Below are 24,570 nucleotides of genomic sequence, written 5' to 3' on the forward strand. Positions count from 1 at the left end.
GGGTAATGTGTCAGTATACATTGACTTGTTATTCCACGGTCTGATAAATAATTGTATGGACTTGTTCTTAGTGATGTGTTTTCTTAGACATTTTCTCTTACAATCAGTGATTAAAATATCATTAGATAACATGCACATAATCATGATATAAACCATGCAGAGCTTGCCGTTCCTTTCTTCTGACATAAATATTTCATCTGTGAAAAAGATGCAATGTAATACAAAGAAATGACAAAACAACAACATATCAAGGAATGTACACACAAGCTTTTTTCTTAGCTCAATTTGAAAGAACCCATGCATAAACCAGGAGAGTCTGAAGACGGCTGTGAGCTCTATCCTGATTTTTACCTTACAACATGCTGAAAAATGATCTATGATGCTAAAAGGTGGTTATTTTTGGCAACCTGTATCCATTTCCTATTCACACAGCAACTGGTGGCAACTAAAAATAATCCTGGTTTAGTACCAGTTAAGAATCTGGTCACATTTGGCACACGAACAACATGTACAAATGAAATTTAAGATCCCTTGCTCTGCTATTTCATTCGAGCCCACTCATCAAGCTTAGTTTGCTGCCATTTGAAAGCTATTGAAAAGCCATTAACTGGCAGGACTGTGAGAGCCGCAGTGCAGCAGCACACCTCAGTGCTGGAAGAATGTGGCTGCAAGTGCACACCAATTAAATCTTTCTATTCCTGGGGATGTGGGATTAGGAGCAGTGTCAATCAATTGTGCTACAATAGCACGTGCAGTAGTCATGGTTCAAGACGCACAGAGGTTTATCATAACTCCAGCAGTCGGGTGAGGATGACTTGGAAGGCTCTGCAAGATCCTGGCACAGAAACTACATTAAATAATGTATTCTGAGGTATACTGGTTACCTGAGGAAGGGCTCTAAATAATGCATTTTCTGAGCATGACAGTTGTAGCAGAAGAGAATGCTGAAACCTGTAGCAAGACTGCAGCCTGAGATGAAAGAATGTCTCATTATCATTTTATCAAATGCTGTAAGTAACAAAATGGTTATTTTGATTTTAAAACTGTGTTTTTATTTTCTGAGGTGTGTCTTTTCAATGCATATGCAAAAAGTCGAAGGCAGATGCTGCATGATGTCAACGTGGTAGTCGGGAAGGGGAGTTGTTACTTTGCATGTGAATATGCAGGCAGAGCACAGTGTTTCTTTTTCTCCTCTGTTCAGAGGCAAGTTCATTGTGTGTGTGATAAAGCTCTCATTCTGAAGTTCATACTGATCAGCTTTTAAAACTTTTGTTTAAATTAATCACCGAAAAAAATAATATCCAAAAAGAAGAAACATGTCATTGATAGCATTATGTTAAAGACGCCTGTAAGGACAACCTCGGACATGGCTCTTACCCTTTACAGGGGTAATACAAATGAGAATAGCTTCATAATTATGAGCACATCTCATCATCTATTGTAGATCAAATGCTTGTATCCTCTCTTTATCAGAATATTTAGCTATATGGTATGACAGACTTAAAAAATGATAATGAACTTTTAACCTTGAATCATGAAAGCTGCCTCCTTAAAGACTGAAATTAGGCTCTATGCTAAATGTATTGATTCAATGCAGAGCAAATTCCTAGCAGCGTGGTGGGTTTTTTTTTGGGGGGGGGTCTGCCTATCAAGGCTGCTTGTCTTCCTAGCTGCACATTTTTTGAGCTTTTTGGGTTTGCCTTTTAAAGCATCCAGGGGCTGAGTGGAAATTGCTGGTTTTACATCAGATAAATGAATTATTGTTTAGATACTTGTTTTGGACAGCCAGTAGTAGTTTGTGAGCCATGGAGATATTTTTTACTGCAGGACTTGGAAAACTTCAGACTTCTAGTGATTATGTCACTGTTTTTACATGACAAATAGGAGATTGCTGTGAAAGGTCTTCTCTCCAGATTGTGGTCTTTGATGGCTTAAGTGTACCAAGGACATTTCTGAAACTATTTTTAAAATACTGTGTTACGGTTAAGAAACGAGTAATGTGGTTCTTTGATGTTTTAACATGAGATTAAGGTGCCCTGGAAGTATTTTAGTAATGCAAGGAAAAATGATTTATGAGGGTTTCCCCTTGTCTAGATTCAATGGGACTTGTGTATGGAACTGCTTTTAATACTGGTGGGAGTTACAAGCCTAAATTCCCTGTTCATGCAGAGAAGCACAGATTAGTTTTACTGCATAGTTTTAAAGGTGCATTCTAAGAATAAGTCTTTGAGCTTGTCATGAGATTTGATAAATGCAAATGAGAAATTTGTGGCATAATAACTATCTTGAAGATGTCAGAAAAGTATTGTTCAGTTTTTATTCACTTTGGAATTACTTTCTTAAAGTGAAACTGTAGCGAATATATATGGGCATATGCGTGTTCAATAGCATATTAAATACGTAACTTTACAATGAAACTATAGGTTCCTTAATTGGAAAGAGATGAGGATGACCGTGATGTTCTCTCATAAAAAGGAAGCGAATGATGACTACTTGGGGTGTTCATTGCATTGGTTAGAGGGCAGGGATGAAGGACTAAAACACAGCAGAGGGAAAGGTGAATGTACAGCATTAGTTCTGGCAATATTATTTGTTTCTTCTTTTCCAAATTTGGAATTTTGCAGCTAGTGATTTCTCACTAAATCAGGGCATTTTACCACACAGCACTTTTCCTTCCAAATAGTGTCCTCTAGCAGACAATGGGTGCTGGCTGGAGCCTGCCAGAAGGGCTTTTTACTGCCTATGCTTCTCCATACAGAATTGGCAAAAATGCTTCCATCTCCACTTGTGATTAGTGAAGGAGAAACACTTCCTCTGTCATCCTCCCTTGAGTGTTACCATTTGACTTAACATGCCAATAGTGTTGCTGATGCTTGTGTTTGGCAGACAGCTGGGATCAAATATGGGCCAGGGCTGTGTGCAGGGTGGCAGCACCAATGATGTTCTGAGATTTGCTGAGAGCAGCTGAACCTCACAGGGTTTGGGATGTGACTCTTCACACCCCGCTTTGTTTTGAATCCATTTCACCGATGATTTCTGTATCAGAAGGTCATTGAACCAGAGGAAGTGTGTTTGCAGAGCACTGTCTCTTGGTCTACTTTGGGGAGAGGGGAAGTATCTAAAAGATATAAATTAATGGCACTTTAAAGCTAGTATTTTATTAACTGTAGTGCTATGTGTCTGGCTTTTGCATGTGTTTGCATTTTGTTTTTTTAGTCTCTGCAGAGATTAAGTGTGGAGATCTGAGCTGAGAAGGGCTATAGCTATTCTCCTATGGCGTTAGTACAATTTTACTAATATTTCATTTTTTCAGTGTATTGCTCCCACTAGGAGGCTGTGAAAACGAGTTATACTATCACCATCTTCTCATAGGATCTTTCAGGTTGGAAAGATCCAACCTTGGGAGGTCTTCAGTCCACCCTCCTGCTCTAAGCAGGGTCAGCTGCATGGTCAGACCGGATTGTCTGGGGCCATGCCCAGTGAGGTCTTTCATCCCAGTTAATACTCTGGAATAGGGCCTGCTGCAGCCATCGTGTTGTCTTCAGCTGGCACCTGCAGCATTTAAAACACAAGCTGTATGTGTGTCTGCCTGTTTGAGCAGTTCATGTTGTCACTACTAGTGTCCATCTCCTTTTTGCAGCCAAGTATCATTGGTGCCGAGAGCTGTCCCTCTGTGCCAGTAGCTTCTCCTTGGCAATCAGCTAGCGTAAGCTATTTAGAAGAGAGAACAGTGGTACGTAGGAGAGTACCACATGTTATCTGCCAGATGCTGGCTGCCATTTTATCTCGATGATTTGTGTGACAGACTGTACAAATTAATGTAATTTTGCAAATTAAGCAGCACCTTGCTGCTATCTTCTCTCCCTTGTATATCTAGTTATGATATAAATATCATCATTTACATGTTATGGCTGTGGTTTTCCACCTGTGCTCTGGACTTCCTCTGAGGGATCTGCAGAAGTAACTAAGAAAAAGAGTGCTTTAGTCAGGAGGCTTAAATTCATTACTCAAGAGTCTGATTTCCACTGCAAATGCTGCAGAGGTGCATAAATGCAAACAGAATTAAAACCTTGTTAAGGAGTTATAGTCACACCAGCTGAAAGTCTGAGCCAAGTGAATTTATCCAAATATTAGGATCATCAAATCTGAACATCAGAGTCTACTTCTATTCTTTCTGGATTATCTCTGTTTCAGATTCCTTTATCTCCTTTGTATGAATTATGAAACACTGAATTGTGCTTTGTTACAGACCAATGCTTACAGAAATCTGGGATGGAAATACTAATTATTGTTTACTACTAATTGTTTATTGGTGAATTTAATTCAGGATTTGAAACAAGTTATAAAAGAGATAAAATAATTCTCTCCAACATCTAGCCCTTATTACCTTCAGCATCTGAATCCATGGCAAGGATTGTCCCTGAAGAAAATTAATTAGAGTAGAAGATGCACTGAAAGATTTGGCCTTTAAATTTTGCTGTATCCTCTTCAGATATCTTGTAGTCTGTACTGATGTATTCCTTCTTTTTGCTGCCTCCAGATCATAGTATTTAAAAAATCGATATACTACAGGGGTCTTTCCTTACATCAAGAAAAATTCAGTGTTGACTTTAGTCTGTAATGCCAGAGACCTTAATCATATACTTTGGCTTGAAAGGCCAAAGCCAGCAGTAATGTACTTACAGATGTCATCTTGAGTATTTTTCACGCTAAGTCACAGAGTATTTGATAACAAAATTACCATCACTTTTATGAATGAAAGAAGAGTAAATTCTGTGGATTGTTGTTATAATTTCCATTTTATTTAACTTTACCCCACTTTTACATAGCTTACCATTTCAATGCATTTTCTGTTTCAATTAACCACTAGAACTCTCATCATAGTTGGATGAGCATTTCACCTATGGTTGTGTCTGTCCCTTTTCACCAGGGTTATGGGACAGACTGCATTAGCACCTTCCAGGATTCTTCGGAGGAAAGAGTCATATTATCCCAAACTCTCGTTTAGCGCTTTAAATTCAACCTGTGTGGCTTTCCCAAGGGATTCAGCCATTCTCACATCACCCAGAGTCTTCTGAGGCTCCAGGCATGTGCCACAGAGATAGTTCTACCTGTGCCTTATGCAGCTTGGAAAGGGGTGAGGGAAGATGTGATATGATACATTAGTTTTAGTTTACAGATGATGGGGACTTGAACTTGATTCTCCCATGGACAAAGAGGCAATACTGTGGGTGAAACATGTGATACCTTCGTGTCAGATTTCTTACTGTGAGACAGCCTGTGAAAATATCATCTGTGTTTCAATAGAGTGAGTTGCTGTAGCTTAGACCGAATAAGAAGAGAAGAGGAGCCTGAAAAGAAAAATTGGAGCCCCCTAGCTGGTCTGCGAGACCTGAACCCTTTGCCTCTATGGCGGCAAGTGATATCTGATGACCCAAGTACCAGTGACACATAGGTACTCTGTCACACTGAACAGTTAGTGATGCGAGAGAACTAGGACAGTCTTCAAAGTGTTTTCGCCTTCCCATGAACAGGATTTATTCTGTTCCAGGGTTGGGCAGGAGGTGGTATTCATTAATATAGCCCATTTTGTGGTGTCCCAGAGAATTCTCATGTCCTCTTGGGAATGTCCTCTGCCATCGATGAGGAGCTCAAGGCACAAAAAAATAAAAATTATGCAGCTGGTAGGAAGGAGAGCTGTAAATAGAAGCAGCAGGTCTGTACCAGTTCTTATTCAACAGCCATCCCTTTAGTTTAGGTTGATATTTCATGATGGTGTCAACGAACTCTTGTGTCATGGTTTATTTCTGCAGTAACACAGATAAGTACAACATGGCTGCAGGGAAAACTTCCTTTTCCTTGTACATGCTTATGACACTGTGACCTATGGCATAAGGTTAAGATTATTACTGAAATTAGATGCCTAGCATGATTGGGAGACCCTGTCTGCAGAAAATGATGCTGGGAGGAAGAGGCAGGAGTCATCTTCCCTGAGAGTCCAGAAAGAGCTACAGGAGCAGCTATGTGTGACAAGCCACTGCTTGGGAGTTTTTAGATCCTGTGAAGATGCATAAATCAATTCTGGGGGAATAAAGAGATTTTGATGAAAGGTATTTGAGAAGCTTATACTGTAAAATACAGAAAAGAAATGCTAATACAATATGCAGTGTTTCTTATTCCATTTTGACAGACTGAATCTGAGTCTGATGTATCAGTGATATACAATGCAGACTTTTTTTAAAAAAGTTTTGTCAGTATGATAATTCAGATGTCATGAAGAATATCTGAAAAATTAGGTAAAACTGCTTTTTAATTCTGCGGTCAAGAACAAATGGTTTTTATCTTACAAACCTAGATTGATTGATTGATTGATTGATTGATTTTTATTTATTTTTATTCTCCAATTTCTGGCTTCATGTGACAACAACAGAAACTCATCATTATTTTTTTAATTTGAACTAATTTTCTACCTTGCCTAAATATCAAAAAGTTAGAAATCATGACACTGGATGCCAGAAAAGAGGTAAAAAGAACCTTTAATTTAATATCTGTATTTAGACATAGTAAGTGATATTTAGAAAAATATATTTTGGGCTGGCAGTAGCCCAATTATCTTTGCACTTTTGTAATACTGGTCATCTAATAATTTGACAAGTGTGCCTCCAAGTAAATAAAACTTTCCTAACAGTAACAACTGACAACTTTCCTAACAGTAACAACTGCTTAGAATAGCATTTGGAAATTATATTAAGATGAAGATTTATATTGAATTGGTATTTGGAAAAATACATTTTGAAATGACAGCAAGAGGAACAATGTTAACTTGGACAATTGAAGGCTACAATATATCCAGCTTTGTATTCAACTAAAAATAGGTTCTATTTATAACATTTTTTATGGAATTTACAGTCATCCCCAAAATAATTTTTATGTCATCATTTTGTTTCACACTGTAAAAAATCTGTCATGAAAGAGAAGCATCAGCATTTTCTGTGAAAACTTTACTGTGAACTTGTGAGGAAATTATAAAGAAATCTCTTGTATTTTTGGTATTTGGAGTGCTTTTTCCTCTGATATAGTGATTCTACTGACAGCAAAGAAATCTAGCCACCCTGAAAATAAGATGAAAGAAGATTGTAAAGGTCAAAGTATCATATTTTCTCACCATACTGGCACAGCATGCATGAAGCTTCAGAATTCTGATATTACATTTTTGAGAAGATTGCTGCAAGAACAGAGAACAGCAAAAAAAACCCCAAACCTCTCTGTTTCCACCTGTGAAACTGTAGCAATATAGCCACTTTTCCTCACAAAGTTTGTGGAAATTTTGAGGCTAAGGAACATGTGCACGGTTGGTAAGTTGTAAAACCAAAGAGAAAATATTTGTAGATAATGAAATTAGCACCTGCATCAAGGTTGCCACAGTATAAACATGATTATTTTAAAGCATGTAAAATTTTAAGTTGAAGTAATTCTAATTTGTTCTTAAACAAATGGAAATCAATTAAGTCAACAGAATTTTAGTTTGATTGGGAACAAATAAAGAGTTGTCCTAATGCAAATTTTTTACTATATCATAAAGGAGCACCACTGATTTTAAAGATTAAATCTAAAATTAAATTAAATTAAAATTGATTGTTTATTAAAAAGTGTATTTTCCATTTGTTTGTTTTCAAGCAACTGCCTTCAGTGCAAACAACAGCAAAATAAGACCTGCTAAAAGAAATCTTCAAGTTCTAGTATTTTGACTACTGGACATACCCTCAGGTAACAGATGACATGGGTCAATCTGTTATAACCTGCAGAAACACAAATGCAAGAAGTATCACCAAATCTGTTTTCCTTGCCAGTGCCATTCTTGAACACAGAAAGACAACTGTCCCTGTCAAGCTCCCCCGTGTGTAAGGTGATTCAGAGAGCTGGGATGTAGTCCATTTTAATCTCTTTTTGGCCAGCAAAAATGGGACCTGGCAAGGAGTGTGGAGAGGAGGGCACAGTGCAGAAATGGAAAAGCATTTGATCGTTTATTACTAGGTTTTTACCCAGCTAGAATACAGACGTTCCTGTAGGGTTTCCCCTTGGAAATGTGCTTTACTGTTTTTTGCTTCATAGCTGATTTTAAAACAAAAAATGTTATTCTTGGGAAGAAGGAGTATGTGGAGTCTGGCATTGTTGGCCATAAATCCCATTACGAATGTCTCTCTGTGCGGTATGACTTTTCAGAAGAGATCGAAATGATATTCAGAGCATGTAGACAGGCAATAGATCTGGGCCATACCACCTCAGGCTGGTGGAGTCCTGCTGTGGTCCCATTTGATGCAAATCCTGTTATGAAGTATGGCGTATAAAATATACATGGGACCTTGTAAAGACATCTACAGAAAATAGAGCGATTTATTAAGGTTGTATTTTGAAAGCTAATCGATGGCTTTCAAATGGGATCCTTTTACTATACAAGGAATCAAACCTTTCTCCTGTAAAGGTTTTGTAAATGTTGACATCTAAGCTGAGGAGAAGGAAGGAGGGAGACAGGCATGTATAAATTGCCCCTTTTTTCAGTCTTCGTGGAAAGAGTAGTATTGTTGTCTTTAGATTGCTTATTGCAGGAGGCTTTAAGAAAATATATGAAAACAATGTATCGCTTACTCAGCACTCAGTTTATGTGAAACAGGAGAAATTTTATATTCAGATTGCAGATGAAATTAATACCTTGCTTTTCAGGTGCTTTGCTTTGGACACAATTATTTGATTTTGTTAGCTAGCAATGTTAGTTACAGAAGTGGTATGTGTAAATCACATAGACAGTTGTGAAAAGTAAAGCTCTTAAGGCAATCTAAATGACATACTTAATTCCTCCTAATCACCAATGAATATATAGATTTATTGTGTCTTTGAGAGACACTTTTTCTGTCTTGTGAGCAGTAATGTTGGAGCTGCAATAATAATTTCTGTTTGATTTCTACTTCAGTTTCTTCAATAGCTTTGAAACATTTTTTATGTTTGTTTAGTTATTTTGTCAGTGAAGGAACTTGAAGTTTCAGTTAGACTAGGAGTCCATCCATTGACACTATGCTTTTTTTCAGTTTGTCAGATGAGATGAAACTGTTCAGTTTACTCTTCTTCTTCCTCTTCTTCAGACAAATGATCAACCCCATTTCCCCATTTTAACTTAACCCAGAAGTGATATTGCTATGCATGTTCACAAGCAAATGTAATAGTGATTCTCTGCGCTTTTTTTTTTTCTTATATGTGCCCACACAGCTGTGCTATAGTATTATGTGATCATGAGTACAATGCTAGATGGTAGATGTGGAAGGTGACCTTAACAGACTATTGTAAACTCCGTTGTCAGGACAGCTGCTCAGCCTGCTTTCATTTTCACTTATCCATGAAGATCCAGATCAGACTAGCAACTGCCCTTGCTATTCTAACCATAGCCCAGGCTTACCTAGGACATACCCAATAACCATTCCCCCAGTGCAAGGGAGAGAAGTCTTTCAGATGCCAATGGTGTAGCTCTACATACCAGAAATTTTCCTCGGTTACTTCTCCACTTTACTGGAGAGTTGTCTTTACAGAACTTTGCAGGGCCATCTGGAGGTGCCAGAGCTGAGTGAGTGAGCTGCCCTGAGTGCCAGAAACATTGGACTGGCATGCCCACGTTGGTGCTTTTGTGTGGCTATCCACCCAGTATACTGAACAAGGAATCTTGTGGTCTTACCTGTTAATCTCATTCATGTGTGTTATTTTTATCTTGGTACTCTGCCTAAATTTACACTATATTAAATTCATTTTATTGTTCCAAATTCCATTCCTTTTTATGCTATATAACCTTTCTTTTTCCCTTTCACCCTTCAAATTTCTGTTAACTTGTCTCTCCTTAGTCACTGCTTAGCTAAGCTATGCATATTTAATTCTTTTCATCTTTCCTCGTAAATCAGTCCCTCAGGCCTCAGAACCATTTGTGGTAGTTTCTTTTGAACTGCTCCAATTTGACTGTCTAGAATTGAATGCAATATTCCAGATAAGTTGCCTTTTTGCAGAAAGGAGGAGAGCCTGTTTTCAATCCTTTTGCTATTTGAAAACTGAGATAGCAGTCCCTTGATGTACACTGAACAGTGACCAAAGGCCTACATATTAGCTGTGCTGCAGAATTTTTGTTAGCTCCACTGTACTGTAAACTAGTTTTCCATCTGCTTTTACTTCACAGTAATCTCTGTAAATGATTAGATTGCGTGTAGAACCACAGTCCTCTTGGCACAGGATTTCCTTTCGTGTGTGCTTGCCAGTCCTTATGTTTAGGTCTATGAACCACTGTTTCCCTTTTGGCTTTTGACTCTCTGTAATGTATGATACTGAATATCCTCTTTGTCTTAACCCACATATACCTTTTTCTTTGTGGTTTGTTTTTTTTTTTGTTTTTTTTTTTTTTTTTTACTAAATTTGCTGCATGCAGGCTTTTGCAAATTTTTATTTATGTGCTTTTTGCCTGTGTTGTTTGTTCTGTAATTCTCATATGCTGTATGCCTCTTGATCCCTGGCATATTTGCAGCCTAAATAGTGATATCTGAGAATATTTGTGATGAAAGAACTGCCCCACATTTTGAAACAATCTGATTTTTTGTTTCTTTTTTCAGACATTAATTTAAAGTAAAACAGTTGGTTGTTTCTGCTGCTGTTCAACTTTCTCAGTACCTTTGAGGTGCAGCAACTAATTTTTGGCTTCCTCTCACTGTGCACCTATGTGTTAATTTACCCTTCAAAGTTGCAGATTTACAAGTATCAGCAACAGTCAGTGTTTCTCATCATTTATTGTGATCTGAGTGTCCTTGATCTGCATAACAAGCCCCCTATATTATACTGTGATGGCAGGAAGAATTTTCCAGTGCATCTGTTCCAGATGCATGTCCTTCCCTCCTCTCTGTCCTATACCTGAAAGTGTGGACTAGAGATGAATGTATTATTACATCTCCATTTACTGCACTGTAAGGAAATAACTTTTGTCTTCACAGCTTAGTTGCAAATTCATAAATTTTGCATTTCAGCCAAATAAAGACAGCCAGGTCTGTGCAAGGACTAAAAGGAGATATTTTTTTCTAGAGGACTTCTCATCTCTTCCTTCTTATCTTTTTTATTGTCATTTGGGAAGCCCAGGTCTTCTTTGCTCTCATTGTGCCTTCTGACTTGGAGCTTCCTGAGTTTTACTTGCTGTTGGTGTGATTTATAGCAATTTAGATTATTAAAATATGACCAAATATGCTGATGTTGTTTTCTCAAAGGCTTTGCGAGTGACAAGCCTTATTAAGTGCTTTATATTAATCTAATAAATATACACTGCTTGCTTCTGGAAATCCCAAATAATGAGTGACATAAATTCATAGTTCCAAAAGTGAACAAAAGATTATAAGGGTTAGCTCAAAGAGCCAATTTAGTTTTTCTTCTAACTTGTCTATATATAGATATGTCTTAAAAATGTGTTAGTGCATTCAGTGTGAATAAGATGACTGTTGCTTTCTGATTCCTTTAAACTCTCTCTTCAGATCCTGACATAGGGACTTAGAATATTTCTTTTAAAAAATTTAAAATTAGCTGCTTTAGGAATAATATTTTTAATCTTTGGGAAACATATAAGCATATTTTGCTTTGATTTTCCTAAGGAAACAAAGTCTGTGTGATTATGTTGCTTATGTGTATCTGTGCATCTTTTATTTTTTATTCCCATCATAATTTCCAAACCTGTTACCCAGTTTCAAGAAAATGTTTCAAAAACAGGTTAATCATGACACAATTTATTCAAACAAGTGAGCACTGTTTGGTACTACATTGCCTAGGAACGTTGTACAACTATTTTATTATGGTTCGCAATGATAATGTTGCTTTTCTACCATATGGGTATCAGGGTTAGCTTAATGATCATTGAATCTCTTGTCACAGAAGATACCAAGTAGTCTCAAGTATGTTGCAAGGAAATTTAAGCCTCGTGCAAGTCCTTCTTCCTTGGGTGAAATGCATTGCCATGCAGAATTTCCCTTTGCACCACTTACCTTGCTGCAAGCAGAAGGAAAGTTAAGGTGGCTAGACAGTAGTCATAGAAAAAACTTCAAAGGGTCTGTCTACACTTTGTAAAAAAGAGGGAAAGGCATTGGACCTCCGATGGTCTACAGGATTGTTATTTAGCTCGCTGGCTCAGTTTTGAACAGTTCCAACTAGCCCTCTCTATGGCAAAGGCTGCAGAGAGAATCTAGAGACCTCTCCCAATAGACAGGGCAGATGAAACTCCTCCAGATTACGTGCTCTATGCCCTGTCCAGTCTTCCATCTATTTCAAAAGGCTTTGTAGCCTCAAACACTGTTCCGTGCCTACACATACTTTCCTACTACTTACTAGAACGTAACCTCACAAACACCTTTGTTTTTATGTTGTAAAATTCCTTTTTGTTATGTTGCAGTTCAGTCTCCACTTTAGACACTGTGAAATTTAGAAGCCACAAAAAAAGATAATTGTGTCTTACAGCACAAGAGCACAGCATGATAATCACAGGAGAATCAGGACCATGTGCTATGCTGTCTAGATATGTTTCATTTGGTCTGCATGAACCTTCGCCATGTGAACATGAGCCAGTACATAACACTTAACTGGCAAGCCAGAGATTGCTTCCTGCCCTTCTTTTACGTACTAGAATAGAGGTATCCAAAATCAACTTTTTTTTTTCTCCTTTTTGGTAAGGGGATACTGAATCCCAAGTTTCATGGACCAATTGCTCAAAAAGCCTTCCTTAAAGCCCAGAAGAGCAGTAGGTAGTGTTTTGGCCTATTGTCTGGACAGTCATTATTTGGAGATGGTACAATACAGCCCTGAATCCAGCTTGAAGACAGACTTTCATCTCCTAAAAGCTCAATTATCTGGAATATTATATGAGAAGAAATTAATGGATTAATGTGTTTTGCTCATCTCTGAGAGTACAGTCTTTTCAGTTGGAAACTCCAGTGTTCCAGAGCAGACGATGGTGTTTTAGTTTGTTTTACAAAAGGTTGTGATGTTTGCAGGAGAATGTACTTGAGCTATGCTGTGGTTTGTGGGAATCCAGACTGCACCTTTGTCTCATCCTCCAAGGAAGTATAGAAGAATGACAGCAATAGAAAGGATATGGAGACAGCAGCTTTACCAAAAGAAACAGTATGAGCTCGAGCAGATTATGTCTGTTCATTTTGCTTGCATTCGTGTAGTTTCTGGATGTGATCCACAGATGAGGACTACTGCTCTGGGATATACACAGTTCCTCTCAGAGCATTCAGACCTGTGAGTTCCCTGTGCCTCAAGACAGGCAAAAGGAAATAATAATGATATTTTTTTCTAAGAAATGGGAAGAACCCCTTATGTATATATTTGAAACCTGTGTTTTATTACACTGAAGGCCAATGCATGGGCAGGCAGTTTGGCTGTGTTTATTAAATAGGCTGGCACACAGTTAATGACTTTTACCTAGAACATAAAATATCCATATGTTACAGACTGCTACATGACATAAATCACAAATGACAATGCAGAGCCCTCTGTTATATTTGACTCATTATTATTCAGGCTCTCTTCTATCACTATGAAGTCAATATAGCAAACTGGTTGATTCTTTGGTTTAAATATAATAAATTTTTAGAGAATGCCACTGTAACTTCACTGAATTGCTGATAGATAGATAATAGAGTCTATTAGAAAGCCTGTAGAGTTGATTAATAGTGTCTGATAAGTAACTTTTCCTTGGTATCAAGCTGGAAATTGATTGCAGTTCCTGCTTACCAGTCTAGTCACATCGAAAGGCTCTTGAAGAGCAGCATACAGGAGTAGGGTTTTATAAGAGGATGGTTGCTTGAATGTGCTCAGGATTGCTCTTCAGCAAAGACAGAGTTGGGCGTTAAGCAGAAAATGAGGAAGCTTTGTATATCACGTCATTTAAGAGCCCTAACTTAGTAATTACACCCAAAAGAAGCTCTGTGGAGCCAAGAACAGGAGAAACACCTCAGCTTCTTTACTGCAATGTAATTTATTCTCAGAAGACTTGGCATTAATTGAATTCCTTACATTCTTTACAAGGTAAATAGTTTACATTTATACTGCTCCCTCATGATTATCTGCTTGTGGGGTGGGGTAGGGAGGGAAACCAAGAAAAAAGAAAAGGAATCAGCCCATCACTACAGTGAGCAGAGCACTGCTGACCTGATGAAAATGCTTTAGCCATTAAAATCAGGCTGAGTGGTTATGAGCACTGCACTTCAGTTACAGCTTAATAAACGTAATGGAGAGGCTGTTCAAATGGTAAGTAATTTTCTCTGCGCTGAACAAAGGATTTTCAAATCCAAGTATTTTGATACTGACCTTAACATTGCAATTTGAGATGGATTTAAACTAATCTAGCCCCTTCTGTGGGTAAGAAGTATTTCTTTTTGAAACTGGAAGATCAGTAGACGATACATAATGACTTGATTTCTGAAGAGGGCACCTCTAAAAAATGCATTGATCTGTGGTCCAGACACCATAACTTCAATTAGGCTATTGTATTTGTATCAGTGATTTCATATGGAATTCAGTTCAGCTGCATAAATACTAATAAATTATTATTTCTAATTTAATATAATAAATTTAAATAATATGCATTGTTGGTAGCAGAGAATCATCATGTATGGTAAAGTCATTATGTATAACAGCAAAGTGCATTACTGAAAGGGGTCAGTGCTCTAGTTTCTGGTCTGATTTCTGTTATCAAACATGGGGTGTAAATTAATGCAGCTTTTTGAACTGGATGAAGCCGCACTGATATACACCATCCGTGTATCTGGGTCTGTAAGTGCCAAAGTATTTGCTGCTCACTGCATGCTTTTCCCACATATCTTTGTTAATACTGTGAATATGTTTAGCTAGCTAGCTTTAAAAGTGTCATGCAATAGTACAGTATTTATAAAAAATTGGGGGTTTTTTTGTTATTTAATGAATGCTAATCTATTTAACAGTTCACTGAAGTTGCTGAAATTTTCAAATATTTTATCTTTCTGAAATTCAGGGAAATTTCAGGTATCTAAATTAGAATGTAGGTGTTTAAGTGCAGTTATGAAGAGGGACTGATACCATATCTTTAGCAAGAACAGACCAAGATTGGAGCTGAAGTATCAGAGGACCCAAGCTATGCACAGTGTATGTTTCAGAGGGTTTTCTACCCTTTTTCCTTTAATGAGATCAAGATGCTTAAAGAATATTGTTTAGGTAGCAGTCTCAAGTAGATACATTGTCAGAATCTCAGATTGCCATTTTTCCAGGTAATTTAAGCCTCCTACATTTTGTTTCTATACTGTAAAGACCATAGTCCTCCAAACACCCAGAAGCTTAATTATTCATTGTTTAAAATATCACCAAAATCAACATGAATGTTTACATAAATAAGGTAAGCATGTGCCTTAGTATTTGCAAATTTGTAGTTTTAAGCATTATGCACCATAATACTGTGTCACCTTATTTGAGATGCTTGCTGCATTAAGCAATGTCAGCAGTTTGGTTGTGTGTGTGCCCTTAATGAAGAGACAAGTTTTTTAACTTGCCACAGTTTGCAAAACACACTATTCCCAGGGTCCAGGAGTACTTGCTTCTCTGAATCACAGCAGCAAATATTTATATCACATGAAAAGTCAAAATACAATACATATGAGCACAGCGGCAAACTTTTTTGTAGTGCCTGTGTGAACATGTATATAGGCATTCAGCTTCACATTCTGGAAATGCCTCCTGACATGTGATCCAGATTAGGAAAATAATCACCCCCAGGCAATATGAATTACCATCTGAGGTGCATTTTTTTAGGATGACTAGACTCCCAATTTAAATGCCAGAGCAAGTGACTAAAGTTAAGTGACATAAAGCCATTAGAAACGGAAACATGAAGGAAAGCTGTATCAATATGGTTTCTGAAAAGAGGTATGGCAAAAATGTTCCTACGTACCGTAAAGTTACTTGGGCTCAAATAACCGGCAGGAGATGGAAGAAAATGCCTGTAGCAATCACATTCTTCCTCTCTGTTTATATCCCATCACCCTTCCCAAGCTCTTCGTGTTGTTCAGGAGCTGGTGCTTGTAGTGCCACAAAATATTCCTTCTCTCACCTTCACAGTGAGAACCAGTGACAATTCAAAGCAAGCAATTCCTCTTTACTCGGAAATCTCTTGTTCATACAGGCAGGATCAAGCTTGTAATTTGTGTTGTAATGCAATTGGCACTCTCTCCAATTGTGAGTAAATTGCCACAATTTTATGAACAAGTTGTTTTGTAGCAATGATTCTTTTTCTAGTGGTTCAGGGTAGACCCAGTCAGTGAAGCAGCTCTACACTAGCAAGCATCCTTGAAACATTTTTTTTTTTCCTGTTAGTTACAGTGGTAGTGACTTCCTTTGTCCTGTGCTAGTTAATAACCAATGTGATATAATAAAAGGATCTCTGGTTTTGATATTTCAGTGTTTCATAAAGGTTTTTATATTGTGTGCTTATACAGAAGATGCAGACCTTAAAACCAGATACATACTGACAAACATGTTTATTCTAGTCGTTTTGGTCCAGGGCATCTCATTAAATAAATAATACCCTGGCAAGCTTTTTCAGTGTTTTGATGGAGACACTGCTAATGAGTTATCCAGTACAATATACCATGACAGTCACACTGATCTTATCGAATCACTGTACATAACTCTAATTTGTCATACGCTGAGGCAAGAACCACATGAAATAATCTTCAAATATCTTATGCAATGACATATAAACTCTTATGCAAATTGATTCAGAAGGCAACCTTTCTCCCTACCCACAAACCTTTCCTCATGTTACCACAGTGTCTCCTGACTAGCATATTCAAAACCAGCTCTGGTTGAGATCATGTTTTCCATATATCTTCTGCTCTTTGAATGAGTCTCATACAAGGTTCTTGTACAAGTTCAGCGTGATGGTTTGTGCCGTTTTTCTCATATACAGAAGAGAAAAGGATGGACAGATCTGCTGCACATGTTACCCTTTAGGAGGCTCTAATAGCTTCTCTTTTGAGCCTGGCTGTAGCTGAGTTGTCAGTCTCTAAACAGTAGCAGTTTACATCCGCCTAATAAAGTTGTGGATTTTAGCAGCTATTTTTTCCTGGAGGTTTTCTTTACAGCTGAAGCTGTTGCTGGTGTTGGCAATGCTAAATTAGGACAGAGTGGTTGGCATACTTTAAATGGTAGAGCTTAATCCTGAGGATTGGGCCAACAGAAACTTTGGGCAGTTCAACAAGGGAAGCGCATATTTTCATGCCTTAGACAGACTAACCCTATGCATTGGTACAGGCTAGTAACCGACTGACTTGAGCTGCAGCCCTGCTGAAGAGGATGCAGGGGTTACAGCAGACACAAAGAGGAATGGGAGCCAGCCCTGCACATTGGTTGTAAATAAGGCAAACCACATAGTGAGCTATATTAAGGGGAATATGGCTAGAAGACTGAGGGAAGTCATTGTCCGCTTCTACTTGGGGCTGGTGAAGCTGCACCTGCAAGTAGGTGGATAGTCTTGGTCCCCCCAGTGTAAGACGGACATTGAGGAAGTGGAGTGAGGGCAGCCGAAGACTACCAGGATAATTACAGAAATGACAAAGCTGAAGTCTTCTCAGTATTGACAGTAGTAACAAGGGGTAATGGCCACCAAAAAAAAATCAAGGCATTTTTGATAGAAGGCCGTGCAGCACTGGAATGGGTTACCCAGAGAACTCGGAGAATGCATTGATGGAGGTTTTCAAGACTCTGCTAGACAAGACACAGTTACCTGATCCGATGTTGGTGATTAACACCCTGCTTAAAGTAGCACTAAGCCATCCCCAGAATTTCCTCCTGAAGCATGTCTATAACCCTCCTGGGTTTGAGTCCAGCTCTCTTGTGGTGAGAGCCAGGAAGCTCTGCCTCTTGTGCCATTGGCAGTTCCCCATGCTCACTAGGCCACTACAATCAGAGCAGAGATCTGTCTGGTTCTAAAACTGGGACTGAACATTGCATGCCTTGAAGATGAGCATCTGAAAGATTAATTCAGAGCATTTGCCTTGTCTGCATCTTTACTATGTTGTTTAATCCAGGCTTAACCTAATGAGGCTGCTGACCTGCAGCTATTATATCCACAGTCAGATACTGATCTCATCTGAGAGGTATCAGGTTCCAGATGTGCTGAGACAAAAAAATCCCATCTGCAACTGATTACTTCTCAGCTGAGACCAATGCCCAAGTGGATTAAGAGTCCTCTTCTCAATCTGCCTGAATTGTTTGACTCTAGCCACACACTGGAAACCACTATGTGAGGCCAGTTCTAGCAGCCAAGCACTGTTCTTCATAGAACAAATAGACGGGCGCTCAGGCCAGCTGAAAGTCATCCCAGTGGAGAGGCAGAGGACACTAAGACAGCCACATCCTTCCTGAAACTGGAATCTGGCTGTATGAGCGCATCTTTGCTGTGCTCTATTTGAGCAAGACATTAAGCTAATTTGTTTGATTTCTCACCCTGGAGGAGCAGAACACTGTGACAGCAAAGATGTCCTACGGCTCGCACCAGCCTCAGTTGTGATATGTGGCAGCAAACACTAGCAGTTCCTCCTAAGAGCAGGGGCTGCACATGAGCTAAGCTGAGGAAAAGTAAAGATACAGTTAAAGTCTGTTGTCAGCAAACAACACTGATTTACAGCTAAGACTAGAACAACAGCAACAATTCTCACCCTCGGTTGAGTTTTCCAGATAATAGACAGCAACTTCAGCTGTAGCCTGTCGGAGCTCAAGTGCATGGCTGCTCCTTCTTCCCTTCATAAAAGAGAAAGAAGGAACAGAGCAGAGGTAAAACTCTTGTACATCTGGACTCTTAGCTGCATTGTCAAACAAGGTTTAACACACCAAGCTGGTTTTCCCTCTGAGGCTGCAAGCCTGGCTGGCAGGCACTGGACCCAGATTTAGAAGTGTTAGGGAATAAGCTTAGAGTCTGTCCTGGTTTCAGCTGGGATAGAGTTAATTTTCTTCTTGGTAGCTGGTATGGGGCTGTGTTTTGGGTTTAGGATGAGAACAATGTCGAGGATACACTGACGTTTTGTTCTTGCTAAGTAGTTGCTAAGTGGCGCTCACAGTGGTCAAGGACTTTTCAGCTTCCCATGCTCTGCCGGGTGCACAAGAAGCTGGGGGGGGGCACAGCCAGGACAGCTGGCCCAGACTGGCCAAGGGGCTATTCCATACCATGTGACGTCATGGCCAGTATATATAAACTGGGGGAGTTAGCCGGGGGGGGGGGGGGGGGGGGCAACGATCGCTGCTTGGGGGACGGGCTGGCCATCGGTCGGAGGGTGGTGAGCAATTGTAGAGTGTATCGTTTGCTTTGTAGTACTATTGTACTATTATTACTTATTATTATTATTACTGTTATTATTATTATTATTACTACTGTTCTATTTTTATTTTACTTTAGTTATTAAACTGTTCTTATCTCAACCCACGAATTTTCTCCCTTTTACCCTTCCGATTCTCTCCCCCATCCCACTGGTGGGGAGTGAGCGAGCGGCTGCGTGGTGCTTAGTTGCTGGCTGGGGTTAAACCACGACAGAGTCTTACAAGCCAAAAATACTGTACAGGCTTAGGGCATGGGCACGGAAATATTTTATACAAAGCAGAACAATTCTAATAGGGAAGATTTGAAGTTTGCTCATTCCCCAGTCCGATCATGACAGAAGGGGGCTGCAGTGGCAAACTGCCTCGGGCTGAGGATGGTCTGAGTGCAGATCTCCTATTTGATTGAATGCTCTGAACACTGGGACTGAAGCAGGAATAAAGTTACATCTTCTGCAGCTTTATGGAGCTACCCTTTCATTTCCTTGTCTTTTTTCCTTGTGCTCAGAAATGAAACATATCATTTAAGGTCAAATGGAAAATATTGTTTTATATAGAAGGAGCTGTTGGCTTTTGACATGCAAAAAGAAAGGGTTTGTGTTTTGGCTTAATGCAAGCCAATACTTGTTTCCAATTTCTTAGTTTGACAACTCATTTTCTTTTAACTAGAGGGGCATGCTAAGAAAAGAACAGAAATTATAGAGAGGGAAAGGGTAGCCTATGTTACTGTAAGCTGACTGCACTTGACCTGCAGTATTTTATTCTGTGTCAGTTTGTGTCATGGAGTTTCTCAACAAGATGCTCTGGGCACTTTTTGCATAAATGTGTGCTCCTCAATTTTGGGAAGTCTAGTTTGAGACCTTGGGTTCTGATTCATACTGAGTACATATAATAGAGTATGTGATAAAGTACAATATATAAAGAATGTAGATAAGAATGCCCCTTTGTTCCTCTTTTTTTTAATGAAAATAAATCAATATTTGTGAAGCATTTATGTGCTATGATGACGTGAGCTTTACAAAAGCCTGTAAGGAAATTATTAATTATGCCTTCAGAGTGGGATTTGAATGGCATTCAGTAGGTAAGACACATGTCAAGCAACAAGGAGAAAACAAAGTGGTCATTTAGTCAGCACTACTTAGCTAGTGCCCTGAATGAGGTAGGGGTCTTTTGATGACGTAATTACAGATTTAGCAAAATGGGTAGACAAAAGCAGGCCTAATTAAATTTGCACAGTAACGCTTAATTTTGGTATTTCTTAACTGCCCAAGGTGACTTGAGTCTATATCCCCTTCAAGAGCTCCTCCGTCAATCTAAGGAGAGACAACCTCTCTCATCTAGGCTGCTGGCAGTCCTTAGAAATTACAAATTTGGGCATCTAGCTCCCATATGAAGAAAATTTAAGTTCGTATATAAAGTAGAATGTGAGAAGCAGAAGTTATTGGGTAACCAGCCCACCACATCAAATGGTCTCAGGGTAGGTTAGTGGGTACATTGTTGATGTGGAAGATGTGGATTCACATTCAAGAACTCAGGCAGTAAAATTATCTGACAATCCACTAGACTCCTTTTGTAACAGAACTGTCCCCTGAAAAGCAACTAGCAGCAAGTAGTCTCTTATGGTCTTCACTCTCAGTGGAAAAGAGAACGTACTGCAAAAGAATGTCACTGTTATTGCAATGTCAGTAAAAATACCAGATTTAACAGTAACGACAAAAGAGGAATCTGACTTAAAGGTAATGCTATGAATGTTAGGATTAACTGAATCAAAGGCACATTTGTGGTCGGTTTCCACACGAAGATTTCGGTATCTGACAGGTTCATTAGAAGATTCCGTTTGGATGGCTCTGTGCAATGAAAAAAAAAAAAAAAAAGTCATACACATAGTCAGGAATCTGAAATGACTTTGATGTTTTTCATAGATAGTTGCCTGAGTACCCACTGCATGCTAATGAACTCATTATAATTATGATACAATGATTTTTCTCCTCACTGAATAACAGGAATTTGCTAACCGGAAGCAAGATGAAAATGAGTAAAAAGGAAGCACGGGCATCAGGCTGGCATTTCTCTGCATAATAGTCTCTCATTTGTAAGCAGATGTGAGCCACTTGAGTTATATTGAATTATTTCGATATTTTTCCTATCTCACATTTGAACTTTTAGACCTCTTTCTATTCATATTTGTTTACATGAACTGAGTTAGCTTTTAAAAAATGCATCAGTGATTTAATGGAATTAGTTACGTGTTGTTTCCAAAAAGTAGATGATAATGATAAATACTCTCTATAGTCAGCATTGGTCGAGTAGGAGGAGCTCACATGATAGACTTACACATGGTTAGAAAGGACAACAAGAAAATTGGTGGAGGTTTCATGGCACATTTGAAAACACACTGTTGCATGATCTAAATGTGTCTTTCTTTAATTTCTTACAGGCTGTTTCCAGCTATGTAATGTTTTTCGGTCCCATGAGATGGAAATTGAGCAGTGCTTGCTGGAGTCCCTCCCTCTCGGCCAGCGGCAGCGGCTGGTGAAGCGGATGCGCTGTGATCAAATAAAGGCATATTATGAACGAGAAAAAGCTTTCCAGAAACGGGAGGGCTATGCGAAAAAACTGAAACATGGAAAGAATCATCGAGTTCGTTTTAATCTTGCTGATATGATACAGGATGCAATCATACGTCATGATGATAAAGAAGGTACTTAGTAATGTTGAACTACTTTTTTCTTTTTGTATAGCTAAAAGTTTCAGAGGAAAAGCTTACCTGTTCTGCTTACCTATCTTTATTAAAAATACAGTTTTATATGATAGCAATCATAAAGTGACTGTCATAATAGAATATACAGGCACGTATTGCGTACAACATATTACAGCTTGTTACTGAAATGAATAAGGCATAGAGAATAAACCCTCAGAAAGTTAATGAATTTAGTCTGAGGTTAATATATGTATAAACTAATATATTTCAAAGCCATTAAGGACTATGATCATCATTACATGTGGCCTCTTATATACCTACATGAGCCACAGAATTTAACACAAGTTACTTTGAAAATTAGTTTCTCAATTTTAGCCAAAATCTGGAGTAATAAATGCTGCTATTAGTGACACTGGCCTAGCTAGAGCAATGAGATGGTGCTAGCCCATAGTCACACCAGATAGTGGGTCATCTTTCTGGTTGTGAAATGGTGTTTATGTCCTTTTGAAATACATAACCACATTTTAGGGGTTCTGTTTTTAATTTACTGGCATTGTTTGAATCCCTGGTGCAGCCGATAGTAATCTGAGGAATTTTGTAATTTACTCCTCCAAAGGGAACCAAACCTTGCAGTAAGGATCTCTCAAGTTTTAGAAGTCCTCAGGAATCCCCATACTGTTGTGTGGGAGGGATATAAGAAAAGAACTGATGCAATGCTTTTAGCAACCCCTTTGCAAACAGATTATAATAACATTAGAGCAAAACTACCTGAATAAGGGAGGCTCTGAAATAGAGTCACATCACGCAAATGAACTGGCAAATGTCTCCTAATTTTTATCAGTTTGATTAGGTATGGTTTTTTACATACTCCTGAATCTTAATTTTAATGGACGTTTGCTTTAACTATCATTGCTTGTCACTGAGAAATAGTCCTACACATTTAGATCTATACAGGAAACAAATCAAAGAGCTCTTGTGTTCAAGTGAGTGCCCAGGGCATCATTTATAACTAAGTTACAAATAAAATTCAAAACCTTTCATTCCACTCTCCTAGTGTGTAAAAGTACAGGGATTATAAGTGAAGATCTTCTTCCTCCATGTTCCCATAGCTCCCAACTTTCTCTAAAAACCAAGCAGAATACTAGATATGACTTTTAATGTTCTGTAAAAGTCAGATACTTGAGGCTATTTTTGACATTTATGCTGAAGAAATGTAGCTTGCTCATTGGAGTGGTGATGGGGCATCAACAGTCTCTTGTGTTACCCGTGCTTGGCCTTGAGCTGCACCCAAATCAGAACAGAAAGTTCAGCAACTGCTGAGACTGAATAGCATGAGCGTAAAGGGAAGATACCTCAGGCAGAGGAAAGTAAGGTGGAGGATGGTGTCCTGCACTTGAAACAGATAAAATATGTCCCTGGAAGCAAGGAAGCTCAAATAGCCTTCAGAGAACCCCAGCAGGACTAACAACACTACCCTGAATTTAATGCCCTTGGTCCTTTCATAGGACTATGAAAAAGTGTGATTGTTGTCTTTAAGCAGCCTGGGGACCTGCAGGTGCCTGTCTGTGATTTTAGCCAAATGTTCCCAGAGCCTGTTCGCTTTGAGCTGAATAATGCTATACTAAGAAATGTTATCATGCGAGCCAATAAAAACAAAAATTAAAAAAAAAATTGAAACTCATAGATATAAAAGCTGCTCTCCTACTATTGTTGCTGAGTGGAACATCCAACCGTGACTCTTTAGTGAATATATCTACATCAGGATTTCAGTTCAAATTAGACGTATGCTTTTGTAGTAAATATATCCATTTACTGTGTTTCATCTTGCTTTATGGAGCATGCAAACTAGATTCCTTTCAGACAAAACTGAACTGGAAGATGTGCTCTGGAAGCACACCTAGCGCCTCCAAACAGTAATGGGTTTTCAGTCCATAAGGCCAGGCTAGACATAGGTTGAAGTAATCCCAGTGAAACAGGTATAGCTGGGGAAGTTGGGCTTTTGGCAACACCTGTTTCTCCTGTCTAGTTATTCATATTTCAGTCATTCATTCAACATTCATCATTCATATTACACATCACTATTTACTAATGGGTATATATAGCCAGTAAGCTAATTGTGATGGATCCTGAGTATTCTCCACCTCACTGCAGTTTCACATCAACTTTATCTGTACAGCTGGACTAAATACAGCTTTGGTGTGAAAAAAGATCTGAACCCTCCCCTTCACCGTGTCCTAAGGCAGAAATGACTGCAATATAAGGCTGCAGATGGGAATGAGCACACATTTCCTGTCACACCATCTCTTCAGCTCCCTGCTCTTGGTAAAACGGCCTGGGGGACTGAGAGAGAGGTTGTAATAGTAAATTAAGCAAACAAAGGTGGGAGACAGGTTTTAACAGCCTGTCAGGCTTCCTTTCTTCCTGTAAATCCATGTCTGGCCTCCAGGATCTGGCTTTTACTGCACAGT

General features: G+C 38.8%; 1 protein-coding gene across 1 annotated transcript in view; it reads left to right on the plus strand.

Annotated features, from left to right (window-relative positions):
• Window positions 1–982: 982 nt before the first annotated feature.
• The window catches only part of MYO16 (myosin XVI), a gene marked incomplete at both ends in the record, with an annotated part of 315,156 nt that continues 291,568 nt past the window's right edge, over window positions 983–24,570 (plus strand). The window contains 2 exon segments of the mRNA XM_082305019.1: window positions 983–1,010; window positions 21,839–22,102. Of these exon segments, the coding sequence (XP_082161145.1) occupies window positions 983–1,010; window positions 21,839–22,102 (292 nt within the window).

Source organism: Platalea leucorodia (genome assembly GCF_965183815.1).
Source record: "Platalea leucorodia genome assembly, chromosome: 2".
Lineage (NCBI taxonomy): Eukaryota > Metazoa > Chordata > Aves > Pelecaniformes > Threskiornithidae > Platalea > Platalea leucorodia.